The 26282-nt window shown below is 48.8% G+C and overlaps 1 protein-coding gene across 1 annotated transcript in view; it reads right to left on the reverse strand.

Annotated features, from left to right (window-relative positions):
* LOC309568371 (olfactory receptor 5V1-like) overlaps positions 1-23760 on the reverse strand; it is a gene marked incomplete at both ends in the record, with an annotated part of 33287 nt that extends 9527 nt beyond the window's left edge. Inside the window, one exon of the mRNA XM_082274035.1 lies at positions 23695-23760. Within this exon, the coding sequence (XP_082130161.1) occupies positions 23695-23760 (66 nt within the window). The remainder of the gene's footprint in view (positions 1-23694) is intronic.
* Positions 23761-26282: the final 2522 nt, after the last annotated feature.

Here is a 26282-nt window from a genome sequence, read left to right on the forward strand (position 1 = left end):
GATGTACCTGACCACGGAGATCGCGCCCGCCTGAAAGAGGGAAGTGTGAGCAGCTGAGCAGAGGGAGCCGAGTGAATGTTCCTGGAGGTAGACTCAGCTAGCTGTACATGGTGGATTAGTTTGCAAGCACCTCTATGCTAAGTCTGCTGAGTTACTGCAGCTTAGCATAGAGGTGCTGTTAGCTGACAAATGGAAATGCATGTCCTTTTCATTTAGCCCCCTGGTGTGTGCCCTCCCAGCCCCCTGTTGTGCGGCTTTACTGATCCATGTACACTGTCCTATCCTCTGTCCTGTCAACTCCTATCCTCTGCCCTAGTCTCTGTACACCGTCCTACAGCCTACTGACCACTCTATCCTTCCCTACAATCAACTGACCCGTATACCCTGCCCTACATGCTGCTGGCCTCTGTACACTGCCCTACATCCTACTGACCTTTCTACCACGCCCTAAAAACTACTGACCCCCTATACACTGCCCTACATGCTACTGACCTCGCTACACTGCCCTACAAACTACTGAGCACTATACACTACCCTACAAACTACTGACCACTGCCCTACAAACTACTCACTACTGCACACTGCCCTACAGCCTACTGACCTCTGTACGCTGCCCTACAGCCTACTGACCTCTGTACGCTGCCCTACAGCCTACTGACCTCTGTACGCTGCTCTACAGCCTACTGACCTCTGTAGGCTGCCCTACATACTACTGACCTCCTGTACATTTTACTTTGTATGATACGTTTAATTCAGTTCTGTAAAAAACACCTTTTTTTCTGGCAGTGGCCCTCCCGAGACTAGACTCATAAAATCATATTTTATTTTTCCAATTAAGAAGGGTTCGGTGAATGCGCATATGAAGCTGGTGGGGTTCAGTACCTCCAACAAGGTTAAGAACCACTGGATTAGAGGAACTGAATTTATTCTCTCTTGAGAAGAGGAGATTAAGGGGGGATATGATCTCCATGTATAAATACATAAGGGGGGATATGATCACCATGTATAAAGACATAAGGGGGGATATGATCACCATGTATAAATACATAAGGGGGGATATGATCACCATGTATAAATACATAAGGGGGATATGATCTCCATGTATAAATACATAAGGGGTCCATATAGTGAACTTGGTGTTGAGTTGTTCACTTTAAGGTCAACACAGAGGACAAGGGGGCGCTCTTTACGTCTGGAGGAAAACAGATTTCGTCTCCAAATAGGGAAAGGTTTCTTCACCGTAAGAGTTGTGAAAATGTGGAATAGACTCCCTCCAGAGGTGGTTCTGGCTAGCTCAGTAGATTGCTTTAAAAAAGGCCTGGATTCTTTCCTGGGTGTACATAAAATAAATGGGTAGTAAATTTTTTTTAGGTAACGTTGATCCAGGGAATATCCGATTGCCTCTTGGGGGGATCAGGAAGGATTTTTTTCCCCCGCTGTAGTAAATTGGATCATACTTTGCTGGGGTTTATTTTCGCCTTCCTCTGGATCAACAGCAGGTATAGGATTGTGTATATGGGATTGTATGGTTGGGGAGGGTATAGGATTGTGTATATGGGATTGTAGGGTTGGGGGCGGGTATAGGATTGTGTATATGGGATTGTATGGTTGGGGCGGGTATAGGATTGTGTACATGGGATTGTATGGTTGGGGCGGGTATAGGATTGTGTATATGGGATTGTATGGTTGGGGAGGGTATAGGATTGTGTATATGGGATTGTATGGTTGGGGCGGGTATAGGATTGTGTATATGGGATTGTATGGTTGGGGCGGGTATAGGATTGTGTAAATGGGATTGTATGGTTGGGGCAGGTATAGGATTGTGTATATGGGATTGTATGGTTGGGGTGGGTATAGGATTGTGTATATGGGATTGTATGGTTGGGGCGGGTATAGGATTGTGTATATGGGATTGTATGGTTGGGGAGGGTATAGGATTGTGTATATGGGATTGTATGGTTGGGGGGGTATAGGATTGTGTATATGGGAGTGTATGGTTGGGGAGGGTATAGGATTGTGTATATGGGATTGTATGGTTGGGGTGGGTATAGGATTGTGTATATGGGATTGTATGGTTGGGGAGGGTATAGGATTGTGTATATGGGATTGTATGGTTGGGGTGGGTATAGGATTGTGTATATGGGATTATATGGTTGGGGCAGGTATAGGATTGTGTATATGGGATTGTATGGTTGGGGAGGGTATAGGATTGTGTATATGGGATTGTATGGTTGGGGAGGGTATAGGATTGTGTTTATGGGATTGTATGGTTGGGGAGGGTATAGGATTGTGTATATGGGATTGTATGGTTGGGGTGGGTATAGGATTGTGTATATGGGATTGTATGGTTGGGGCGGGTATAGGATTGTGTATAGGGGATTGTATGGTTGGGGCGGGTATAGGATTGTGTATATGGGATTGTATGGTTGGGGAGGGTATAGGATTGTGTATAGGGGATTGTATGGTTGGGGCGGGTATAGGATTGTGTATATGGGATTGTATGGTTGGGGAGGGTATAGGATTGTGTATAGGGGATTGTATGGTTGGGGTGGGTATAGGATTGTGTATATGGGATTGTATGGTTGGGGAGGGTATAGGATTGTGTATATGGGATTGTATGGTTGGGGAGGGTATAGGATTGTGTATATGGGATTGTATGGTTGGGGAGGGTATAGGATTGTGTATATGGGATTGTATGGTTGGGGAGGGTATAGGATTGTGTATATGGGATTGTATGGTTGGGTTGGTTGAACCGGATGGACTTGTGTCTTTTTTCAACTTGACTAACTATGTAACTATGTAAATCTATCTCTGCCCAGAGTCCGCTTTTAATGAGAGAAAAAGACTAAACTTGTCCATATTTATGTTTCTCTGAGTATGTATATCTAGTAATATCTGGTTTCGTTTTATTGTAGCAGAGTGTCCGTATGAAACTAAAGACCAAAACATTTCCCAAATATGTACCCAAAGTGACCAATGAAGGGGATGTAGGGCACAATTAACACATGTGACCTAAGCTACCCAACCCCCAGTCCAATTTCCTGAACTGAGGTGCCTGTGGTAAGTGCTGTCCCTTTAAATTAGCCCTAACCACAGTTTTGGCCATAAACCCAATTTTGTATAATGAAGTTTCCTTTTGGTGCTTGATTACTGTAACGGATCAACCTGCACCCTGACTGGGTACCTCCCTTGACAGATGCTCCTAGTGCTTCCCGAGGGCTCCAAGCACTCCACCAGACACCGTAACCACTTCAGACCCCACAAACCGCCGCAGCTTGGTTAGGGTTTCACCGTCTCCTACCCACCCTGGACCTACGACAAGGCTCCAGGTTCCCGTGGGTGAACCTCTCTTTCCCCAGAGAGGGCAGCAGGAACAAGAACAAGCTCTTACACAAGCTGTTACAAGAGATTAGTGATTATCCAAGGGAGTATGGAAGACCATAGCAATCCCTTGTAGCATATTCCCCCAATAAGAGACAGGACTCTAGATTGAGGGTGAACTAGAACTCTTTATTGAACAAGAAACATACTTTTATACAGTTTTCCCCCCACAAGGTTACCGCCCAGGTGGACCTTGTGGAGAACTGGACGTGACATTCACAATCCAATAGAAACAAGGTGTTACACTCAGTCATTCCCATACAGTGTATCCCTCCCCCTAACCTAAACTAATTATGTAGCCATCTGGACAGAACAATGTGAGGTCATTAACATTAGACAATGGGATGGCACAATCCACATTCCCTCCCAATACACAAACGATAGGACAAGGCTGTCAGTGACAGTCTGTGTGTCTGTCTCACATTGAAGCTGGAATACACATTATCCCAATCCACAAACAATATGGAAAACCTGTCTGACATTGAGGGATATGTAATACACACATTATTTAGGAATTACAGATTTCATGGCAATGGAATTAAATCTTCATATTTCTATATGTAGATATTGCTGACAAATATTACTGTCCCATCTGAAGCAATTCAAACCATTAATTATCTGTCTTTCACTTCCAGTGACGGTGAATACCGTCACAATTACATTTTTCTTGTAGTGTTCAAAATACACAGAACCGAAAAAACTTTCTTTAAAAAAAAAATGGGTGTAGCACTCTCCAAGGTAGGTGATAGGCAAAGTATAGTGGGCCTTGGCTGCCTAACAGCAGGGCCATGATTCTCAGTTGGGCTTTCATGTCTCCCAGGTGTTGCTATTGAGACTGGGAAGTCTCCCAACTTGCTCCATGAGAGGAGTTCTCATTGGGCAGTGGAGGAAACCCAATCAGTGGCACATTCAGGCCTTTATCTACCCCAGAAAGACAGATTCTGATGCACAGGATTCTGGGAGTGGGTATACGTTTGAGTGGAGCGCATGACGCAGCGTCTTTGCCAGGAAGCAGAGTCCCAGGAGGGAGAGTACGGCTGTCTCTCCTCCTGTCAGAAGGATTGGGTTTCTCGCGTGGCTTGCCTGAAGGTACAGAGAGAGCTGAGCTGCAGAGAGGATCCGGTGTGCCGAGGACCAGCGGAGTTGAGGGGGCCCAGTTTCAGGAAAGCATTCCAAGTTGGTGAGTATTATAACTGCCCCTGGGGGTCTGCCTAGCTGAGAGGGGACCGCTCCAGGGAAGGTCCAATGGATCCAGGAGCTAGCTAGCAGTGAAGGGGGTGCCTAGTGAGAGGACCCTGAAGTGTCCGAGGGGGTGCCTAGTGAGAGGACCCTGAAGTGTAGAGGGGGTGCCTAGTGAGAGGACCCCGAAGTGCTGAGGGGGTGCCTAGTGAGAGGACCCTGAAGTGTCAGAGAGGGTGCCTAGTGAGAGGACCCTGAAGTGTAGAGGGGGGTGCCTAGTGAGAGGACCCTGAAGTGTAGAGGGGGTGCCTAGTGAGAGGACCCTGAAGTGTCAGAGGGGGTGCCTAGTGAGAGGACCCTGAAGTGTAGAGGGGGTACCTAGTAAAAGGACCCTGAAGTGTAGAGGGGGTGCCTAGTGAGAGGACCCTGAAGTGTCCGAGGGGGTGCCTAGTGAGAGGACCCTGAATTGTAGAGGGGGTGCCTAGTGAGAGGACCCTGAAGTGTCAGAGGGGGTGCCTAGTGAGAGGACCCTGAAGTGTAGAGGGGGTACCTAGTGAGAGGACCCTGAAGTGTCAGAGGGGGTGCCTAGTGAGAGGACCCTGAAGTGTAGAGGGGGTGCCTAGTGAGAGGACCCTGAAGTGTCCGAGGGGGTGCCTAGTGAGATTACCCTGAAGTGTAAAGGGGGCGCCAGAGGTTGGGCCCTGAAGAGTTAAGTGTGCAGGGTGCAGTGTTGAGAGTTGCAGCAGCACAAGCAGATACAAGGAGCTACCTCAGTCAGTGAAGGGTTGGAGGGAGCTGTTCACAGGACTTTTGATCTTCACAGAGTGTCAAGAGTCAAGTCTCACTACAGTCCAGGATCTTTTGAGTTAACCAGAGGGTTACAAGTCAAGTTCTAGCACAGTTTAGTAATAAAGCAATTTTCAAGCGTCAGTAAGCGTTGGTCGGCATTCAGCTGGCGTCAAGACAGCGCTAACAGGCATTTTTTCTGCAAATTGTCCCAGTTGTACCTAGTTGAGCCAGAGGAGTATCCCACTCATTCCCTTCCCCCATCCAGAGGAGTATCCCACTCATTCCCTTCCCCCATCCAGAGGAGTATCCCACTCATTCCCTTCCCCCATCCAGAGGAGTATCCCACTCATTCCCTTCTCCCATCCAGAGGAGTATCCCACTCATTCCCTTCTCCCATCCAGAGGAGTATCCCACTCATTCCCTTCTCCCATCCAGAGGAGTATCCCACTCATTCCCTTCTCCCATCCAGAGGAGTATCCCACTCATTCCCTTCCCCCATCCAGAGGAGTATCCCACTCATTCCCTTCCCCCATAGAGAGGAGTATCCCACTCATTCCCTTCTCCCATCCAGAGGAGTATCTCACTCATTCCCTTCTCCTATCCATAGGAGTGTCCCACTCATTCCCTTCTCCCATCCAGAGGAGTATCCCACTCATTCCTTTCCCCCCTTCCAGAGGAGTATCTCACTCATTCCCTTCTCCTATCCATAGGAGTATCCCACTCATTCCCTTCTCCCATACAGAGGAGTGTCCCACTCATTCCCTTCTCCCATCCAGAGGAGTATCTCACTCATTCCCTTCTCCTATCCATAGGAGTGTCCCACTCATTCCCTTCTCCCATCAAGAGGAGTATCCCACTAATTCCCTTCTCCCATCCAGAGGAGTATCCCACTCATTCCCTTCCCCCATCCAGAGGAGTATCCCACTCATTCCCTTCTCCCATCCAGAGGAGTATCCCACTCATTCCTTTCCCCCATCCAGAGGAGTATCCCACTCATTCCCTTCTCCTATCCAGAGGAGTATCCCACTCATTCCCTTCTCCCATCCAGAGGAGTATCTCACTCATTCCCTTCTCCTATCCATAGGAGTATCCCACTCATTCCCTTCTCCCATCCAGAGGAGTATCCCACTCATTCCCTTCTCCCATACAGAGGAGTGTCCCACTCATTCCCTTCTCCCATCCAGAGGAGTATCTCTCTCATTCCCTTCTCCTATCCATAGGAGTGTCCCACTCATTCCCTTCTCCCATCCAGAGGAGTATCCCACTCATTCCCTTCCCCCATCCAGAGGAGTATCCCACTCATTCCCTTCTCCCATCCAGAGGAGTATCCCACTCATTCCTTTCCCCCATCCAGAGGAGTATCCCACTCATTCCCTTCTCCCATCCAGAGGAGTATCCCACTCATTCCTTTCTCCCATCCAGAGGATTATCCCACTCATTCCCTTCTCCCATCCAGAGGAGTATCCCACTCATTCCCTTTCCCCATCCAGAGGAGTATCCCACTCATTCCCTTCTCCCATCCAGAGGAGTATCCCACTCATTCCCTTCTCCCATCCAGAGGAGTGTCCCACTCATTCCCTTCTCCCATCCAGAGGAGTATCCCACTCATTCCTTTCCCCCATCCAGAGGAGTATCCCACTCATTCCCTTCTCCCATCCAGAGGAGTATACCACTCATTCCCTTCTCCCATCCAGAGGAGTATCCCACTCATTCCCTTCTCCCATCCAGAGGAGTATCCCACTCATTCCTTTCCCCCATCCAGAGGATTATCCCACTCATTCCCTTCTCCCATCCAGAGGAGTATCCCACTTATTCCCTTCTCCCATCCAGAGGAGTATCCCACTCATTCCCTTCTCCCATCCAGAGGAGTATCCCACTCATTCCCTTCTCCCAGGCAGAGGAGTGTCCCATTCATTCCCTTCTCCCATCCAGAGGAGTATCCCACTCATTCCCTTCCCCCATCCAGAGGAGTATCCCACTCATTCCCTTCTCCCATCCAGAGGAGTATCCCACTCATTCCCTTCTCCCATCCAGAGGAGTATCCCACTCATTCCCTTCTCCCATCCAGAGGAGTATCCCACTCATTCCCTTCTCCCATGCAGAGGAGTGTCCCACTCATTCCCTTCTCCCATCCAGAGGAGTATCCCACTCATTCCTTCTCCCATCCAGAGGAGTGTACCACTCATTCCCTTCCCCCATCCAGAGGAGTGTCCCACTCATTCCCTTCTCCCATCCAGAGGAGTATCCCACTCATTCCCTTCTCCCATCCAGAGGAGTATCCCACTCATTCCCTTCCCCCATCCAGAGGAGTATCTCACTTATTCCCTTCTCCCATCCAGAGGAGTATCCCACTCATTCCCTTCTCCCATCCAGAGGAGTATCCCACTCATTCCCTTCTCCCATCCAGAGGAGTATCCCACTCATTCCCTTCCCCCATCCAGAGGAGTGTCCCACTCATTCCCTTCTCCCATCCAGAGGAGTATCCCACTCATTCCTTTCTCCCATCCTGAGGAGTATCCCCCTCATTCCCTTCTCCCATCCAGAGGAGTATCCCACTCATTCCCTTCCCCCATCCCGAGGAGTATCCCACTCATTCCCTTCCCCCATCCAGAGGAGTATCCCACTCATTCCCTTCCCCCATCCAGAGGAGTATCCCACTCATTACACACTTCCGGGGGACCTTGCCGCGGTGAGATCACCCAGAAGTGGGGACGGGTACGTGTCAAAAGCAGGTACCTGCTGCCCCTCGAAAGGTGCCAAATGTGGCACCAGAGGGGGGGTGGAGCAAACAAGCTGAGCTTTCCCTTTTGGGTGGAGCTCCGCTTTAAATATCACGTTGGTTTTGTACGTAATGACAAAGTCATCAGAACATGAACAGGATGACAGATGTGTAGTCATTTGGATGATATAAACATATAAAATATGGGCCAAAGTTTTCTGACACCCACCCATCACAATTATTGGATTCCAAAACCCAAAGTCTAATACGGAGTTACCCCCCTTTCAGCTTTACCATCCTTCACTCTTCTGGGAAGACTTTCCACAACATTTTGGAGGATGTCTGTGGGAATTTTTCCAATTTGTGAAGTCAGGTATTGATATTAGATGAGAAGACCTGGCTCACCATCGATGTTCCACTTCATCCCAAAGGTGATCAGTAGGGATGAGGTCAGGTGATCAGTAGGGATGAGGTCAGGTGATCGGTAGGGATGAGGTCAGGTGATCAGTAGGGGTGAGGTCAGATGATCAGTAGGGGTGAGGTCAGGTGATCAGTAGGGATGAGGTCAGGTGATCAGTAGGGATGAGGTCAGGTGATCAGTAGGGATGAGGTCAGGTGATCAGTAGGGGGTGGGGTCAGGTGATCAGTAGGGATGAGGTCAGGGCTCTGTACAGGACATTCGAGTTCCTCCACACCAAACTGGTCACCCCATGTCTTTATGGAGCTGGCTTTACACACGGGGGGGGGGGGGGGTTTCTTCTCCGAACTGTTACAACTAGGTTGCACAATTGTGTACAATGTCTTTGTATGGTGGAAGGTTACCAGAAGACCCCTGAACATATGAAGGGTGTTCTCATCCTTTTTGGCTATATAGTTTCTTACAGGTTAATTTCAGATGTATCCCTTTCTTCCCTGTTTATGTTATATAGAATTTAAAAGTCAGTCTTAGCTTCTGGGAAGACTTTCCACAAGATTTTGGAGTGTGTCTGTGGGAATTTGTCCAATTTTGAGGTCAGATACTGATGTTGGATGAGAAGACATGGGTCACCATCGATATTCCCATTTACCCCAAAGGTGATCAGTAGGGATGAGGTCAGGTGATCAGTAGGGATGAGGTCAGGTGATCAGTAGGGATGAGGTCAGGTGATCGGTAGGGATGAGGTCAGGTGATCGGTAGGATTGAGGTCAGGTGATCAATAGGGATGAGGTCAGGGCTCTGTACAGGACACTCAAGTTCCTCTACACCAGACTGGTCACCCCGTGTCTTTATGGAGCTGGCTTTGTACATGGGGGGGGGGGGGGACAGTCATGCTGGAATGAAAAAGGGTCTTCACCAAACTGTTACCACAAGGTTAGAAGAGCACAATGGTCTCCAATGTCTTTGTATGATGGAGGATTACCGGGACCCCTCACTGGAGACCCCTGAACATATGGAGGGTGTTCTCATCCTTTTGGCTGAACAGTGTTTTTCTTGCAGGTTGATTTCAGATGAATGCTTTCCTTCCCTGTTCTATAAAATATTATATAGAATTTAGAAGTCAGTCTTAGCTTTGAATATATTATGGAACTTCATCCTCCAATGTGGAAAGGCTGAGAGGTCTTCTATTTTCCGGCTGTTATAATATTGCTGTTATTTTAGCCATAGGGGATCGGTCCCTACAGGGACCTCCTGAATAATTCTCATGTGCTGATGAAGTAAAATGATGTTGATGAAATTTTTACTCGCTGTGTTTCGGTAATGAATACACACGAGTCTAATTACATTCATTAAATAAAATTAGGCAATGCATTTAAAGGAACATTGTTGTTGGTCACATTTATATTATTTATTTTTTGGAACTTTTCAAACTGATGATTTATGTAGTTTTTGACAATTTGTATCAATTCTTTATTTTAGTTGCTACTTTATTCAATCTATGGTGACCTTTTTCACTTTTCCAATTGGCACATGTAGGGATCTGCTGCCCTCTACTGTCTGTAATTGTAAGTGGCCGTGTTTCTAAATGTCATAGAGTTATTTATGTACATTGCTTCCTGTCCCTCCTAGCTCGGTCAGAAACCCCTGATTGAAGGACTTTGACATCTTTATCAAGGGGAGTTTCCAAGAAGTAGACTGAGAGACAACTGAGCCTCAGGTCTTGTCCATTGAGCTGCTGCTATTGTATTTTCACCCAGATCAGAAGAGACTATTATGCAAATATTTATTTGATCTAAAGGCTTTACTGTAGCTAATAAGTGTATATAAAAATCCCAGTGTCAGGCGTATCTCTGCCGTGCCTTTGTTATTATTTCACATGCACAGTGGCAGATAGCTAGGTCTGTGCTACTATATGTATGTATCAATACCTTCCAACTTTTGAACTTGAGAATAAGGGACATCGTAGGGAGATAGTGATCTGCGGCATTACACAGCAGAAAGTGGGTGTGGCCAAACATGATAGTGGAAGGGGGTTTAGGGCTGTGGTTAAGCAAAACCTGGGCTTCCTTGTACCTATAAAGTATGGTTTGCTTGCTGTGCCACATGCTGCAGTCTCCAGTGTGAACCCTTAGGGGAGAGATTGGAGAGAGGCAAGGATCACTGTTTTAAGGAAGGAAGGATTTCTATGATATATGGAAGAAAGGAAGGAGGGATCACTATGGCACATGGAAGGCAAGAAGGATTATTTTGAGGAGTGTGTAATGTAGAGTATGCAGGGGACAGGAGTGTGTAATGTACAGCATGCAGGGGACAGGAGTGTGTAATGTACAGTATGCAGGGGACAGGAGTGTGTAATGTACAGAATGCAGGGGACAGGAGTGTGTAATGTACAGAGTGCAGGGGTCAGGAGTATGTAATGTACAGAGTGCAGGGGACAGGAGTGTGTAATGTACAGAATGCAGGGGACAGGAGTGTGTAATGTACAGCATGCAGGAGTCAGGAGTGTGTAATGTACAGAATGCAGGGGACAGGAGTGTGTAATGTACAGAGTGCAGGGGTCAGGAGTATGTAATGTACAGAGTGCAGGGGACAGGAGTGTGTAATGTACAGAATGCAGGGGACAGGAGTGTGTAATGTACAGAGTGCAGGGGTCAGGAGTGTGTAATGTACAGAGTGCAGGGGACAGGAGATTGTAATGTACAGTATGCAGGGGACAGGAGTGTGTAATGTACAGAGTGCAGGGGGACAGGAGATTGTAATGTACAGTATGCAGGGGACAGGAGTATGTAATGTACGGAGTGCAGGGGACAGAAGTGTGTAATGTACGGAGTGCAGGGGACAGGAGTGTGTAATGTACAGTATGCAGGGGACAGGAGTGTGTAATGTACAGAATGCAGGGGACAGGAGTATGCAATGTACAGAATGCAGGGGACACGAGTGTGTAATGTACCGAGTGCAGGGGACAGGAGTGTGTAATGTACGGAGTACAGGGGGCAGGAGTGTGTAATGTACAGTATGCAGGGGACAGGAGTGTGTAATGTACCGAGTGCAGGGGACAGGAGTGTGTAATGTACGGAGTACAGGGGGCAGGAGTGTGTAATGTACAGTATGCAGGGGACAGGAGTGTGTAATGTACAGAATGCAGGGGACAGGAGTGTGTAATGTACAGAGTGCAGGGGTCAGGAGTATGTAATGTACAGAGTGCAGGGGACAGGAGTGTGTAATGTACAGCATGCAGGAGTCAGGAGTGTGTAATGTACAGAATGCAGGGGACAGGAGTGTGTAATGTACAGAGTGCAGGGGTCAGGAGTATGTAATGTACAGAGTGCAGGGGACAGGAGTGTGTAATGTACAGAATGCAGGGGACAGGAGTGTGTAATGTACAGAGTGCAGGGGTCAGGAGTGTGTAATGTACAGAGTGCAGGGGACAGGAGATTGTAATGTACAGTATGCAGGGGACAGGAGTGTGTAATGTACAGAGTGCAGGGGACAGGAGATTGTAATGTACAGTATGCAGGGGACAGGAGTATGTAATGTACGGAGTGCAGGGGACAGAAGTGTGTAATGTACGGAGTGCAGGGGACAGGAGTGTGTAATGTACAGTATGCAGGGGACAGGAGTGTGTAATGTACAGAATGCAGGGGACAGGAGTATGCAATGTACAGAATGCAGGGGACACGAGTGTGTAATGTACCGAGTGCAGGGGACAGGAGTGTGTAATGTACGGAGTACAGGGGGCAGGAGTGTGTAATGTACAGTATGCAGGGGACAGGAGTGTGTAATGTACCGAGTGCAGGGGACAGGAGTGTGTAATGTACGGAGTACAGGGGGCAGGAGTGTGTAATGTACAGAATGCAGGGGGCAGGAGTGTGTAATGTACAGTATGCAGGGGACAGGAGTATGCAATGTACAGAATGCAGGGGACAGGAGTATGCAATGTACAGAATGCAGGGGACAGGCGTATGTAATGTACAGAGTGCAGGGGATAGGAGTGTGTAATGTACGGAGTACAGGGGGCAGGAGTGTGTAATGTACAGTATGCAGGGGACAGGAGTGTGTAATGTACCGAGTGCAGGGGGACAGGAGTGTGTAATGTACGGAGTACAGGGGGCAGGAGTGTGTAATGTACAGAATGCAGGGGGCAGGAGTGTGTAATGTACAGTATGCAGGGGACAGGAGTATGCAATGTACAGAACGCAGGGGACAGGAGTATGCAATGTACAGAATGCAGGGGACAGGCGTATGTAATGTACAGAGTGCAGGGGACAGGCGTATGCAATGTACAGAATGCATGGGACAGGCGTATGTAATGTACAGGGTGCAGAGAACAGGAGTGTGTAATGTACAGAGTGCAGGGGGTAGGAGTGTGTAATGTGCGGAGTACAGGGGGCAGGAGTGTGTAATGTACGGAGTACAGGGGGCAGGAGTGTGTAATGTACAGTATGCAGGGGACAGGAGTGTGTAATGTACCGAGTGCAGGGGACAGGAGTGTGTAATGTACGGAGTACAGGGGGCAGGAGTGTGTAATGTACAGAATGCAGGGGGCAGGAGTGTGTAATGTACAGTATGCAGGGGACAGGAGTATGCAATGTACAGAATGCAGGGGACAGGAGTATGCAATGTACAGAATGCAGGGGACAGGCGTATGTAATGTACAGAGTGCAGGGGATAGGAGTGTGTAATGTACGGAGTACAGGGGGCAGGAGTGTGTAATGTACAGTATGCAGGGGACAGGAGTGTGTAATGTACCGAGTGCAGGGGGACAGGAGTGTGTGATGTACGGAGTACAGGGGGCAGGAGTGTGTAATGTACAGAATGCAGGGGGCAGGAGTGTGTAATGTACAGTATGCAGGGGACAGGAGTATGCAATGTACAGAATGCAGGGGACAGGAGTATGCAATGTACAGAATGCAGGGGACAGGCGTATGTAATGTACAGAGTGCAGGGGACAGGCGTATGCAATGTACAGAATGCATGGGACAGGCGTATGTAATGTACAGAGTGCAGAGAACAGGAGTGTGTAATGTACAGAGTGCAGGGGGTAGGAGTGTGTAATGTGCGGAGTACAGGGGGCAGGAGTGTGTAATGTACGGAGTACAGGGGGCAGGAGTGTGTAATGTACAGTATGCAGGGGACAGGAGTGTGTAATGTACCGAGTGCAGGGGACAGGAGTGTGTAATGTACGGAGTACAGGGGGCAGGAGTGTGTAATGTACAGAATGCAGGGGGCAGGAGTGTGTAATGTACAGTATGCAGGGGACAGGAGTATGCAATGTACAGAATGCAGGGGACAGGAGTATGCAATGTACAGAATGCAGGGGACAGGCGTATGTAATGTACAGAGTGCAGGGGACAGGCGTATGTAATGTACAGAATGCATGGGACAGGCGTATGTAATGTACAGAGTGCAGAGAACAGGAGTGTGTAATGTACAGAGTGCAGGGGGTAGGAGTGTGTAATGTACAGAATGCGGGGGACAGGAGTATGTAATCTACAGTATTGTGTATATAGTGCTGGAGTATGAAATGTACAGAATGCAGGGGGCAGTAGTGTGTAATGTACAGAGTGCAGAGGACAGGAGTGTGTAATGTACAGAGTGCAGGGGGTAGGAGTGTGTAATGTACAGAATGCGGGGGACAGGAGTATGTAATCTACAGTATTGTGTATATAGTGCTGGAGTATGTAATGTACAGAATGCAGGGGGGCAGGAGTGTGTAATGTACAGAATGCAGGGGGTAGGAGTGTGTAATGTGCGGAGTACAGGGGGCAGGAGTGTGTAATGTACGGAGTACAGGGGGCAGGAGTGTGTAATGTACAGAATGCGGGGGACAGGAGTATGTAATCTACAGTATTGTGTATATAGTACTGGAGTATGAAATGTACAGAATGCAGGGGGCAGTAGTGTGTAATGTACAGAGTGCAGAGGACAGGAGTGTGTAATGTACAGAGTGCAGGGGGTAGGAGTGTGTAATGTACAGAATGCGGGGGACAGGAGTATGTAATCTACAGTATTGTGTATATAGTGCTCGAGTATGTAATGTACAGAATGCAGGGGGGCAGGAGTGTGTAATGTACAGAATGCAGGGGACAGGAGTATACAATGTACAAAACGCAGGGGGCAGGAGTGTGTAATGTACAGCATGCAGGGGACAGGAGTGTGTAATGTACAGAATGCAGGGGACAGGAGTATGCAATGTACAAAATGCATGGGACAGGCGTATGTAATGTACAGAATGCAGGGGACAGGAGTATGTAATGTGCAGGGGACAGGTGTATGTAATGTACAGAATGCAGGGGACAGGAGTATGTAATGTACATAAAGCAGGGGGCAGGAGTGTGTAATGTACAGAATGCAGGTGACATGAGTATGTAATGTACAGAATGCAGGGGACAGGAGTATGTAATGTAGAGAGTGCAGAGGACAGGAGTGTGTAATGTACAGAGTGCAGGGGGTAGGAGTGTGTAATGTACAGAATGCAGGGGGTAGGAGTATGTAATGTACAGAATGCGGGGGACAGGAGTACTGTATGTAATCTACAGTATTGTGTATATAGTGCTGGAGTATGTAATGTACAGCATGCAGGGGGCAGGAGTGTGTAATGTACAGAATGCGGGGGACAGGAGTGTGTAATGTACAGTATTGTGTATATAGTGCAGGAGTGTGTAATGTACAGAATGCAGGGGGTAGGAGTATGTAATGTACAGAATGCAGGGGGTAGGAGTATGTAATGTACAGAATGCCGGGGGCAGGAGTGTGTAATGTACAGAATGCGGGGGACAGGAGTGTGTAATGTACAGTATTGTGTATATAGTGCGGATGTGTGTAATGTACAGAATGCAGGGGACAGGAGTGTGTAATGTACAGAATGTAGGGGGTAGGAGTATGTAATATACAGAATGCGGGGGACAGGAGTGTGTAATGTACAGTATCGTGTATATAGTGCAGGAGTATGTAATGTACAGAATGCAGGGGGCAGGAGTGTGTAATGTACAGAATGCGGGGGACAGGAGTGTGCAATGTACAGTATTGTGTATATAGTGCGGAAGTGTGTAATGTACAGAATGCAGGGGGCAAGAGTGTGTAATGTACAGAATGCAGGGGGTAGGAGTGTGTAATGTACATGTGACAAGACCAATCTCGCCACTGGGCATTGGAGAAGCCTGGTATAGTGCGGATGTGTGTAATGTACAGAATGCAGGGGACAGGAGTGTGTAATGTACAGAATGTAGGGGGTAGGAGTATGTAATATACAGAATGCGGGGGACAGGAGTGTGTAATGTACAGTATCGTGTATATAGTGCAGGAGTATGTAATGTACAGAATGCAGGGGGGCAGGAGTGTGTAATGTACAGAATGCAGGGGACAGGAGTATACATTGTACAGAATGCAAGGGGGCAGGAGTGTGTAATGTACAGAATGCAGGGGGCAGGAGTGTGTAATATACAGAATGCGGGGGACAGGAGTATGTAATGTACAGAATGCAGGGGGTAGGAGTGTGTAATGTACAGAATGTAGGGGACAGGAGTATGTAATGTACAGAATGCAGGGGGTAGGAGTATGTAATGTACAGAATGCAGGGGACAGGAGTGTGTAATGTACAGAATGCAGGGGACAGGAGTATGTAATGTGCAGAACACAGGGGACAGACGTATGTAATGTACAGAATGCAGGGGACAGGTGTATGTAATGTAACGAATGCAGGGGACAGGCATATGTAATGTACAGAAAGCAGGGGGCAGGAGTGTGTAATGTACAGAATGCAGGGGACAGGAGTATGTAATGTGCAGAGTGCAGGGGACAGATGTGTGTAATGTACAGAGTGCAGGGGGCAGGAGTGTGTAATGTACAGAATGCAGGGGACAGGAGTATGTAATGTGCAGAGTGCAGGGGACAGATGTGTGTAATGTACAGAGTACAGGGGGCAGGAGTGTGTAATGTACAGAATGCAGGGGGCAGGAGTATGCAATGTACAGAATACAGGAGCCAGGAGTGTGTAATGTACAGAGTGCAGTGGTCAGGAGTGTGTAATGTACAGAATGCAGGGGACAGGAGTATGTAATGTACAGTATTGTGTATTTAGTGCAGGAGTATGTAATGTACAGAATGCAGGGGGCAAGAGTGTGTAATGTACAGAATGCAGGGGGTAGGAGTGTGTAATGTACATGTGACAAGACCAATCTCGCCACTGGGCATTGGAGAAGCCTGGTATAGTGCGGATGTGTGTAATGTACAGAATGCAGGGGACAGGAGTGTGTAATGTACAGAATGTAGGGGGTAGGAGTATGTAATATACAGAATGCGGGGGACAGGAGTGTGTAATGTACAGTATCGTGTATATAGTGCAGGAGTATGTAATGTACAGAATGCAGGGGGGCAGGAGTGTGTAATGTACAGAATGCAGGGGACAGGAGTATACAATGTACAAAACGCAGGGGGCAGGAGTGTGTAATGTACAGAATGCAGGGGAAAGGAGTATGCAATGTACAGAATGCAGGGGACAGGAGTATGCAATGTACAAAATGCATGGGACAGGTGTATGTGATGTACAGAATGCAGGGGACAGGAGTATGTAATGTGCAGGGGACAGGTGTATGTAATGTACAGAATGCAGGGGACAGGAGTATGTAATGTACAGAAAGCAGGGGGCAGGAGTGTGTAATGTACAGAATGCAGGTGACAGGAGTATGTAATGTACAGAATGCAGGGGACAGGAGTATGTAATGTAGAGAGTGCAGAGGACAGGAGTGTGTAATGTACAGAGTGCAGGGGGTAGGAGTGTGTAATGTACAGAATGCAGGGGGTAGGAGTATGTAATGTACAGAATGCGGGGGACAGGAGTACTGTATGTAATCTACAGTATTGTGTATATAGTGCTGGAGTATGTAATGTACAGCATGCAGGGGGCAGGAGTGTGTAATGTACAGAATGCGGGGGACAGGAGTGTGTAATGTACAGTATTGTGTATATAGTGCAGGAGTGTGTAATGTACAGAATGCAGGGGGTAGGAGTATGTAGTGTACAGAATGCGGGGGACAGGAGTATGAAATGTACAGAATGCAGGGGGTAGGAGTGTGTAATGTACAAAATGCAGGGGGTAGGAGTATGTAATGTACAGAATGCAGGGGGTAGGAGTATGTAATGTACAGAATGCAGGGGGTAGGAGTATGTAATGTACAGAATGCCGGGGGCAGGAGTGTGTAATGTACAGAATGCGGGGGACAGGAGTGTGTAATGTACAGTATTGTGTATATAGTGCGGATGTGTGTAATGTACAGAATGCAGGGGACAGGAGTGTGTAATGTACAGAATGTAGGGGGTAGGAGTATGTAATATACAGAATGCGGGGGACAGGAGTGTGTAATGTACAGTATCGTGTATATAGTGCAGGAGTATTTAATGTACAGAATGCAGGGGGCAGGAGTGTGTAATGTACAGAATGCGGGGGACAGGAGTGTGCAATGTACAGTATTGTGTATATAGTGCGGAAGTGTGTAATGTACAGAATGCAGGGGACAGGAGTATACAATGTACAGAATGCAAGGGGGCAGGAGTGTGTAATGTACAGAATGCAGGGGGCAGGAGTGTGTAATATACAGAATGCGGGGGACAGGAGTATGTAATGTACAGAATGCAGGGGGTAGGAGTGTGTAATGTACAGAATGTAGGGGACAGGAGTATGTAATGTACAGATTGCAGGGGGTAGGAGTATGTAATGTACAGAATGCAGGGGACAGGAGTGTGTAATGTACAGAATGCAGGGGACAGGAGTATGTAATGTGCAGAACACAGGGGACAGACGTATGTAATGTACAGAATGCAGGGGACAGGTGTATGTAATGTAACGAATGCAGGGGACAGGCATATGTAATTTACAGAAAGCAGGGGGCAGGAGTGTGTAATGTACAGAATGCAGGGGACAGGAGTATGTAATGTGCAGAGTGCAGGGGACAGATGTGTGTAATGTACAGAGTACAGGGGGCAGGAGTGTGTAATGTACAGAATGCAGGGGGCAGGAGTATGCAATGTACAGAATACAGGAGCCAGGAGTGTGTAATGTACAGAGTGCAGTGGTCAGGAGTGTGTAATGTACAGAATGCAGGGGACAGGAGTATGTGATGTACAGTATTGTGTATTTAGTGCAGGAGTATGTAATGTACAGAATGCAGGGGGCAAGAGTGTGTAATGTACAGAATGCAGGGGGTAGGAGTGTGTAATGTACATGTGACAAGACCAATCTCGCCACTGGGCATTGGAGAAGCCTGGTTGCTCGCTTCCTGCAAGGTGACTATGGACCCTCTCATCAGCCCATGCTAAACGTAAACCCCATGGCAATTTGACTGTGTTTGTGGCATCTGAGCGCTGTTTGGATATGTTGAGCGCTCAGATCCAGGCTATCTGGGGATGGGTTGAATGTGGGGGTTCTGTTCAGTAGACTGGGAGTTATGCATTTTTGTGTCTTTTTGTGTTTCTTTAACCATGTGGCTAATGGAGTCTTGGCTCTATCCTGGAAGCTAAACCTAATTACAATTTCCATTGTCTCCCTTGTAAAAAGACGATGTTATTCCCTGTATAGTATGAGGTCTCTGGACAGGAAGTTCCACCCCTAATATGGTCATTCCAGGAAGTTCAATAAGGAGAAGGACTGTCTGAGGTGGCTCTCCATTCACCTATTGTCGGGTGTGCTAATGAACTTGCCTGCTGTCTGCTAAGGGATGTATTGACACTCAGAGTAATGTGTATTGAGGGCTCGTTAGGGAACCATTGTTCTGTGTCTGGCTGTTGTGTACATTGATTGCCCCCCTGGGGGCTTCTGTCTCCTTGCACATGGCAGTCCTTCTGGTCAAGCTATCTGACCAATCACTGCTGACTCATTTTCAAGCCCTCATTTGCATGGCTGGAGAGGACCTTATGGGGAACTGCAGGTACTGTGCAATTGACCAATGGGAAAGCGGTTGTTGGGGGAAGGATGTTCCAAATTCTGTATAAAAGTGTGCTGTGTTCTTCCAATAAATGTTGTTTCCTGTTTTACCCTCAACTCGGAGCTTTGTCTCGTTTTTGGAGGGGGATTTATTATACAGAAAGCCGTTCGATTGTTTGGGGCTCTCTTTGGATGATTATTCGTATGCTGGTGTGCTACAGGGGTAATTCGTACATGCTGCAAAGGTGGTACATCCACTAAACGGCGGTTAAATTCCTTTTTTACGCTGAGGTTCGTAACAGTACAGAAAGCAGGGGACAGAAGTATGCAATGTACAAAATGCAGGGGACAGGCATATGTAATGTACAGAATGCAGGGGACAGGAGTATGTATTGTACAGAGTTTCGTAGACAGGAGTGTGTAATGTACAGAGTTCAGGGGTCAGGAGTGTGTAATGTACAGAATGCAGGGGGACAGGAATATGTAATGTACAGAATGCAGGGACAGGAGTATGTAATGTACAGAATGCAGGGGACAGGAGTGTGTAATGTACAGAATGCAGGGACAGGAGTGTGTAATGTACAGAATGCAGGGGACAGGAGTATGTAATGTAAAGAATGCAGGGGACAGGCGTATGTAAGTATGTAATGTACAGAATGCAGGGGATAGGAGTATGTAATGTACAGAAAGCAGGGGGCAGGAGTGTGTAATGTACAGAATGCAAGGGACAGGAGTATGTAATGTACGGAGTGCAGGGGACAGGAGTGTGTAATGTATAGAATGCAGGGGGCAGAAATATGTAATGTACAGAATGCAAGGGACAGGAGTATGTAATGTACGGAGTGCAGGGGACAGGAGTGTGTAATGTATAGAATGCAGGGGGCAGGAATATGTAATGTACAGAATGCAGGAGTCAGGAGTGTGTAATGTACAGAATGCAGGGGGCAGGAGTGTGTAATGTACAGAATGCAGGGGACAGGAGTGTGTAATGTACAGAATGCAGGGACAGGAGTATGTAATGTACAGAGTGCAGGAGTCAGGAGTGTGTAATGTACAGAATGCAGGGGACAGCAGTATGTAATGTATAGAATTTAGGGGGCAAGAATATTTAATGTACAGAATGCAAGGGACAGGAGTATGTAATGTACAGAATGCAGGAGTCAGGAGTGTGTAATGTACAGAGTGCAGGGTTCAGGAGTATGTAATGTACAGAGTGCAGGGGTCAGGAGTGTGTAATGTACAGAGTGCAGGGGTCAGGAGTGTGTAAAGTACAGAATGCAGGAGACAGGAGTGTGTAATGTACAGAATGCAGGAGATGGCTCCATCCATTCCCCCAATCCCATCCTGGCTCCGTCCATGCCCCCAGATCCCATCCCGGCTCTATCCATTGCCCTGATCTCATACCAGCTCCATCCATCCCCCACACCCATCCCAGCTCCATCCATCCCAAAAATCCATCCCAGCTCCATCCACCCCCACACCCATCCCAGCTCTATCCATACCAACCTCCCATCCCAGCTCCATCCATCCCAAACACCCCTCCCAGCTCCATCCACCCCCCCAAACCTACTGCAGCTTCATCCATCCCAAACACCCATCCCAGCTCCATCCACCCCAAATGGCCACCCTAGCTCCAGCCACCCCCATCCAGCTCTATCCACCCCCCAGCTCCATCCACCCCAAATTCCCACCCCATCCCCATCAACCCCAAATGCACACCCCAGCAGCTCCCCAGCTCCATCCACCCAAATGCCCACCCCAGCTCCATCCACCCCCCAAACCCACCCCAGCTCCATCCATCCCAAGCACCCATCCCAGCTCCATCCATCCCAAACATCCATCCCAGCTCCATCCACCCCCACACCCATCCCAGCTCTATCCATCCCAACCTCCTATCCCAGCTCCATCCATCCCAAACACCCCTCCCAGCTCCATTCACCCCCCCCCAAACCTACTGCAGCTTCATCCATCTTAAACACCCATCCCAGCTCCATCCACCCCAAATGGCCACCCTAGCTCCAGCCACCCCCATCCAGCTCTATCCACCCCCAGCTCCATCCACCCCAAATTCCCACCCCATCCCCATCAACCCCAAATGCACACCCCAGCAGCTCCCCAGCTCCATCCACCCAAATGCCCACCCCAGCTCCATCCACCCCCCAAACCCACCCCAGCTCCATCCATCCCAAGCACCCATCCCAGCTCCATTCACCCCAGCTCTGTCCACCCCAGATGCCCACCCCAGCTCCATCCTCCCCCCCAGCTCCATTCACCCCAAATGCCCCCCCTGAGCTCAATCCACCCCAAATGCCCATCTCAGCTGCATCCACCATCCACCCCCCACACCCACCCCAGCTCCATTCATCTCAATTACCCACCCCAGCTCCATTCACCCCAGCTTCATCCACCCTAAATGCCCACCCCAGCTCCATCCCCCTTCCATCCACTCCAAATGCCCCCCGCAACTATATCCACCCCAAATGTCCACCCTCAGCTCCATCCACCCCAAATGCCCACCCCAGCTCCATCCATCCCAAATGCCCACCCCAGCTCCATCCACCTCAGATGCCCACCCTATCTCCAATCACCCCCCCAGCTCCATCCACCCCAAATCCCCCCAGCTCCATCCACACCAAATCCCCCCTCTAGCTCCATTCACCCCTAATGCCCCCCAGCTCCATTCACCCCAGCTCCATCCACCCCAAATCCCCCCCAGCGCCATCCACCCCAAATCCCCCCTCTAGCTCCATCCACCCCTAATGCCCTCCAGCTCCATTCACCCCAGCTCCATCCACCCCAAATGCCCACCCCAGCTCCATCCATGCCCCCCAGCTCCATCTACCCCAAATGCCGCCCCAGCTCCATCCACCCCAAATGCCCACCCCAGCTCCATCAACCCCAAATGCACACCCCAGCAGCTCCCCAGCTCCATCCACAAAATGCCCACCCCAGCTTCATCCACCGCAAATGCACACCCCAGCTCCATCCACCCCCAAACCCTCCCCAGCTCCATCCATCCCAAGCACCCATCCCAGCTCCATTCACCCCAGCTCCATCCACCCCAAATGACCACCCCAGCTCCATCCACCCCCCTAGCTCCATCCACCCCAAATGCCCCCCCAGCTCCATCTACCCCAAATCCCCCCTCTAACTCCATCCACTCCTAATGCCCCCCAGCTCCATCCACCCCAAATACCCCCCCAGCACCATCCACCCCGAATGCCCACCCCAGCTCCATCCATGCCCCCCAGCTCCATCCACCCCAAATGCCCACCCAAGCACCCATCCTAGCTCCAACCACCTCAAACGCCCACCCCCAGCTCCACACACCCCAAACGCCTATCCCAGCTCCATCCACCCCAAATGCCCCCCCAGCTCCATCCACCCCAAATGTCCACCCCAGCTCCATCCACCCCAAATGCTCCCCCCAGCTCCATCCACCCCCCATGCCCCCCCCAGCTCCATCCATCCCCACCTCCCCAACTCCATCCACCCTTAATGCCCCCCAGCTCCATCCATCCCCTTTGCCCCCCAGCTCCATGCACCTCAATGCCCCCCAAGCTCCATCCACCCCCCTATGCCCCCCAACTCCATCCACCCCCCATGCTCTATCCACCCCCCACACTCCCCAGCTCCATCCACCCCCCCACGCCCTCCAGCTCCATCCACCCCCAGCTCCATCCACCCCCCCTCCCCATGCTTCCCTATTCTGCAAGTCAGTAGTTAAAATCTTACCTCAGATCAGCCACGTCTTGCAGAGTGGTGTGCTGCTCCCCGCCTCCTCCTCTGTGTACATGAAAACACAGGAAGGAGGAGGGGCGGGTTCAGTGCACTCTACTCTGCACTGTGTCAGAGGCAGCCGGGGACTGAGACTGGCTGCCATGTGTTGCTTGCGGCGTGTGGGAACCAAGCCGTCCGCGCCGCCGCGAGCATTCCAGGACTTGGCCCTGATTCGCCTGGAATCGCGGGATACGGACCACTTTCCGGGATGATCCCAGAGAATCAGGGACGGTCAGGAGGTATGCCAAAGGTAATTGGAGATTTCTCTCTTAGGCTTCCTTTCCCTCCTTTCCTCAGCCCCTGCCTGGAGGCAGAGCCCCCAGTCCTGGGGTCCCCTCCCAGACCACAAGACAGTAACCTCAGCACTCCATCTTTCTCCTGACTCACCTGCTGGCCAGGCTCCACCATATTTAGTAGCTAACCTAGCGACCCTGCCAGGCCCTCTGCCTGGGGATTGGCCAGATTCCCTCAAGTACACAGATCAGGACCTCCTGTCCTCGACCCACTAACTTTCAGAAGCTTCTCCAAGCTTCTAGATCCAGGGGGAGGTACCAGAGATCCGCCCTGTAGAGCCATGTAGAGACATCCAGCCTGACCTGCAGTTACCCAACCTACTACAGACACGCCTACTATGAGTCACAACATAAATTTGCCTACACTAGTTGCACACTACAGGGTGCTACACCAATAAAAGGAGGGGGGAAAAACCCTAGACTGATCCTTGGAGCCAGTAGAGGAGTGCTGAATATACTATCTGTCTATCTATCTATCTATCTATCTATCTATCTATCTATCTATCTATCTATCTATCTATCTATCTATCTATCTATCTATCTATCTATCTATCTATCTATCTATCTATCTATCTATCTATCTATCTATCTATCTATCTATCTATCTATCTATCAATCTATCAGACAGGATGGTTAAATGTCCTATGTGCTTTCCTTGGACAAAATAAAATGGGTACAGATATATTCTTAATAAAGCATTATATAGACCTAATAACCTGTTAAAGTGGTCATTGATGCAGCCCATCATAGTGAATGTGTTGGTAGGGTTGGGAAAGTTGTGTGTCCCAGGGAAAAATGTAAAGCTGGTGGTGTACAGAATCTAAGTGCCAACCGGTTTTCGCCAGAGTCTCTGATGGTGAGGATGGATTTTGCTGCGTGTATAGCACCAGGTCGCGGTCATCAGGGTCCCCCCACCAGGAGGTGAACAAGTCCAGATCCAATGGCGAAAAAGCAGACAAGGATAAGGCAGGAGGATGGTCACAGGACAAGCTGAGGTCATGTCGGGCAGCAGACAAGCGAAGTGAGAGACAAGCCAGGAGGTCAATCAGGAAATAATCAGGATACAGCAGGGGGAGCTGCAGACAAGACAGCAAAGCATGAGTGTACCTGTTACCCTTAAATAGGCCACTTGGGCGCCAAACGTAATAGCTATTGTGTGTGCATGTGCGCATGGGAGCGTGGCCGCGAGCACAAGCCGTCGCGCATGCGCGAGTGCCTGTTCACCGATAAACGGGCAAAAAAGAGTTCCGTCTGCGCACTCCAGTGTGCCTCTGCAGTGTCATAGGAGAATGACGAGTGAGTTCCTGACATTGCCCCCTCCTTATGGGCAACCTCCAGATGCCCAATAGACATCTCTTTTGCGGATGACTGCAAAAGAAAGCTTGGATTAATCCTCTAGCATGAATGTTTTGTTCAGGCTCCCAGGAATTTTCTTCTGGGCCATAACCTTTCCACTTGATAAGGTATTGCATCTGGTTTCCCCTTTTCCTACAATCCACAATAGCCTCTACCTCATATTCCTCATCTCCATTGACAATCACAGGTTCGGGCGGTTCTGAACTTCTGCCAGGGAAGGAGTTGGGAACTGCGGGTTTTGACAAGGAGACGTGGAAACACTAAAACATACGTTGCAGCAGATCAAGGGTCTTGTGAACACCGAAGTGGCCCGCCAGAGGGTGGTCATGACTAGTGTTGAGCGAACACGGACTGTATTATTCGTGTTCGTACCGAATATTTGGATTTTTGTTACCCGGACACGGATCCGAAAACTTTACTGTATGTTCGGGTTTAAAATCTGAGTTCGGTCATTTAATTTCCTGTTTTGTATGTAATGGCGCGCTTTTAATGGCGGGCTTTCAACAGCCAATCAACAAGCGTTTAACTGGTGTGCCTTAAGCCATCCCAGCCATGCCTGCAAATATATTAGTAGCTGTGATTGGCCATCTGAAGCATGTGACCATGTCTTTATAAGTTCGAGAGCCCCAGCGCAGTGCGTCATTCTGCTGTAGTTTAGGTACAGAGCACACATCATACGTGCTGGCTGCTGATTAGGGACAGACAGTGATTCTGTGAAAAATTGTGTCCGAAAAGAATGCAGGGTCAGGTCGGAGTGCAGGCAGGGAGAGTTATTAGAGCATTTTAGGGCTAGGCTGGAGATTAGGCAGGGTCAGTCTTCTACATCGATTTTGCTGTGTGGGGGGTGGTGCAGTGAACGATCTTATTGAGCAGCATATTAGGGACAGGCTGGAGATTAGGCAGGGACAGTCTACATCGATTTTGCTGTGTGGGGGGTGGTGCAGTGAACAATCTTTTTGCCCTCACTTGAGCCCACTGAGGAGGAGGAGGGAGAAAAAAAAAATCTGTTTTTATCAGTCAGTTGTGTGCAGCGTTCATCTTAGATCTATTTTACTACAAGTTAAAGGGGATTTTTTTTTTTTCCCCTTCATAGCCTTTTTGCTCCAGTGCTGACTGTGACATAAGATACTGCTGTGTTCACATGTGCTATTGAGTGATTTTCAATTTTATACACTTTTTTCTATTCCACTATTCAATATACACCCTTTTGGGTTAAAAAAAATTAAATTGTGGCATAGTCTGTACTAATCTATTTAAAAATTACAAACTTAAAGGGGAATTTTCTTTTTTTTTCCCTTCATAGCCTGCTGCAGAGCTGACTGACATAAAACATAAGACACTGCTGTGTTCACATGTACTATTGAAAAATCACCAATTTTATATCATATTTTCTATTCCGCTATTCAATCTACACCCTTTGGGGTAAAAAGAATTAAATTGCGGCATAGT

The sequence above is a fragment of the Pelophylax lessonae genome (assembly GCF_965119305.1).
Source record: "Pelophylax lessonae genome assembly, chromosome: 12".
In the NCBI taxonomy this organism is placed as follows: Eukaryota; Metazoa; Chordata; class Amphibia; order Anura; family Ranidae; genus Pelophylax; species Pelophylax lessonae.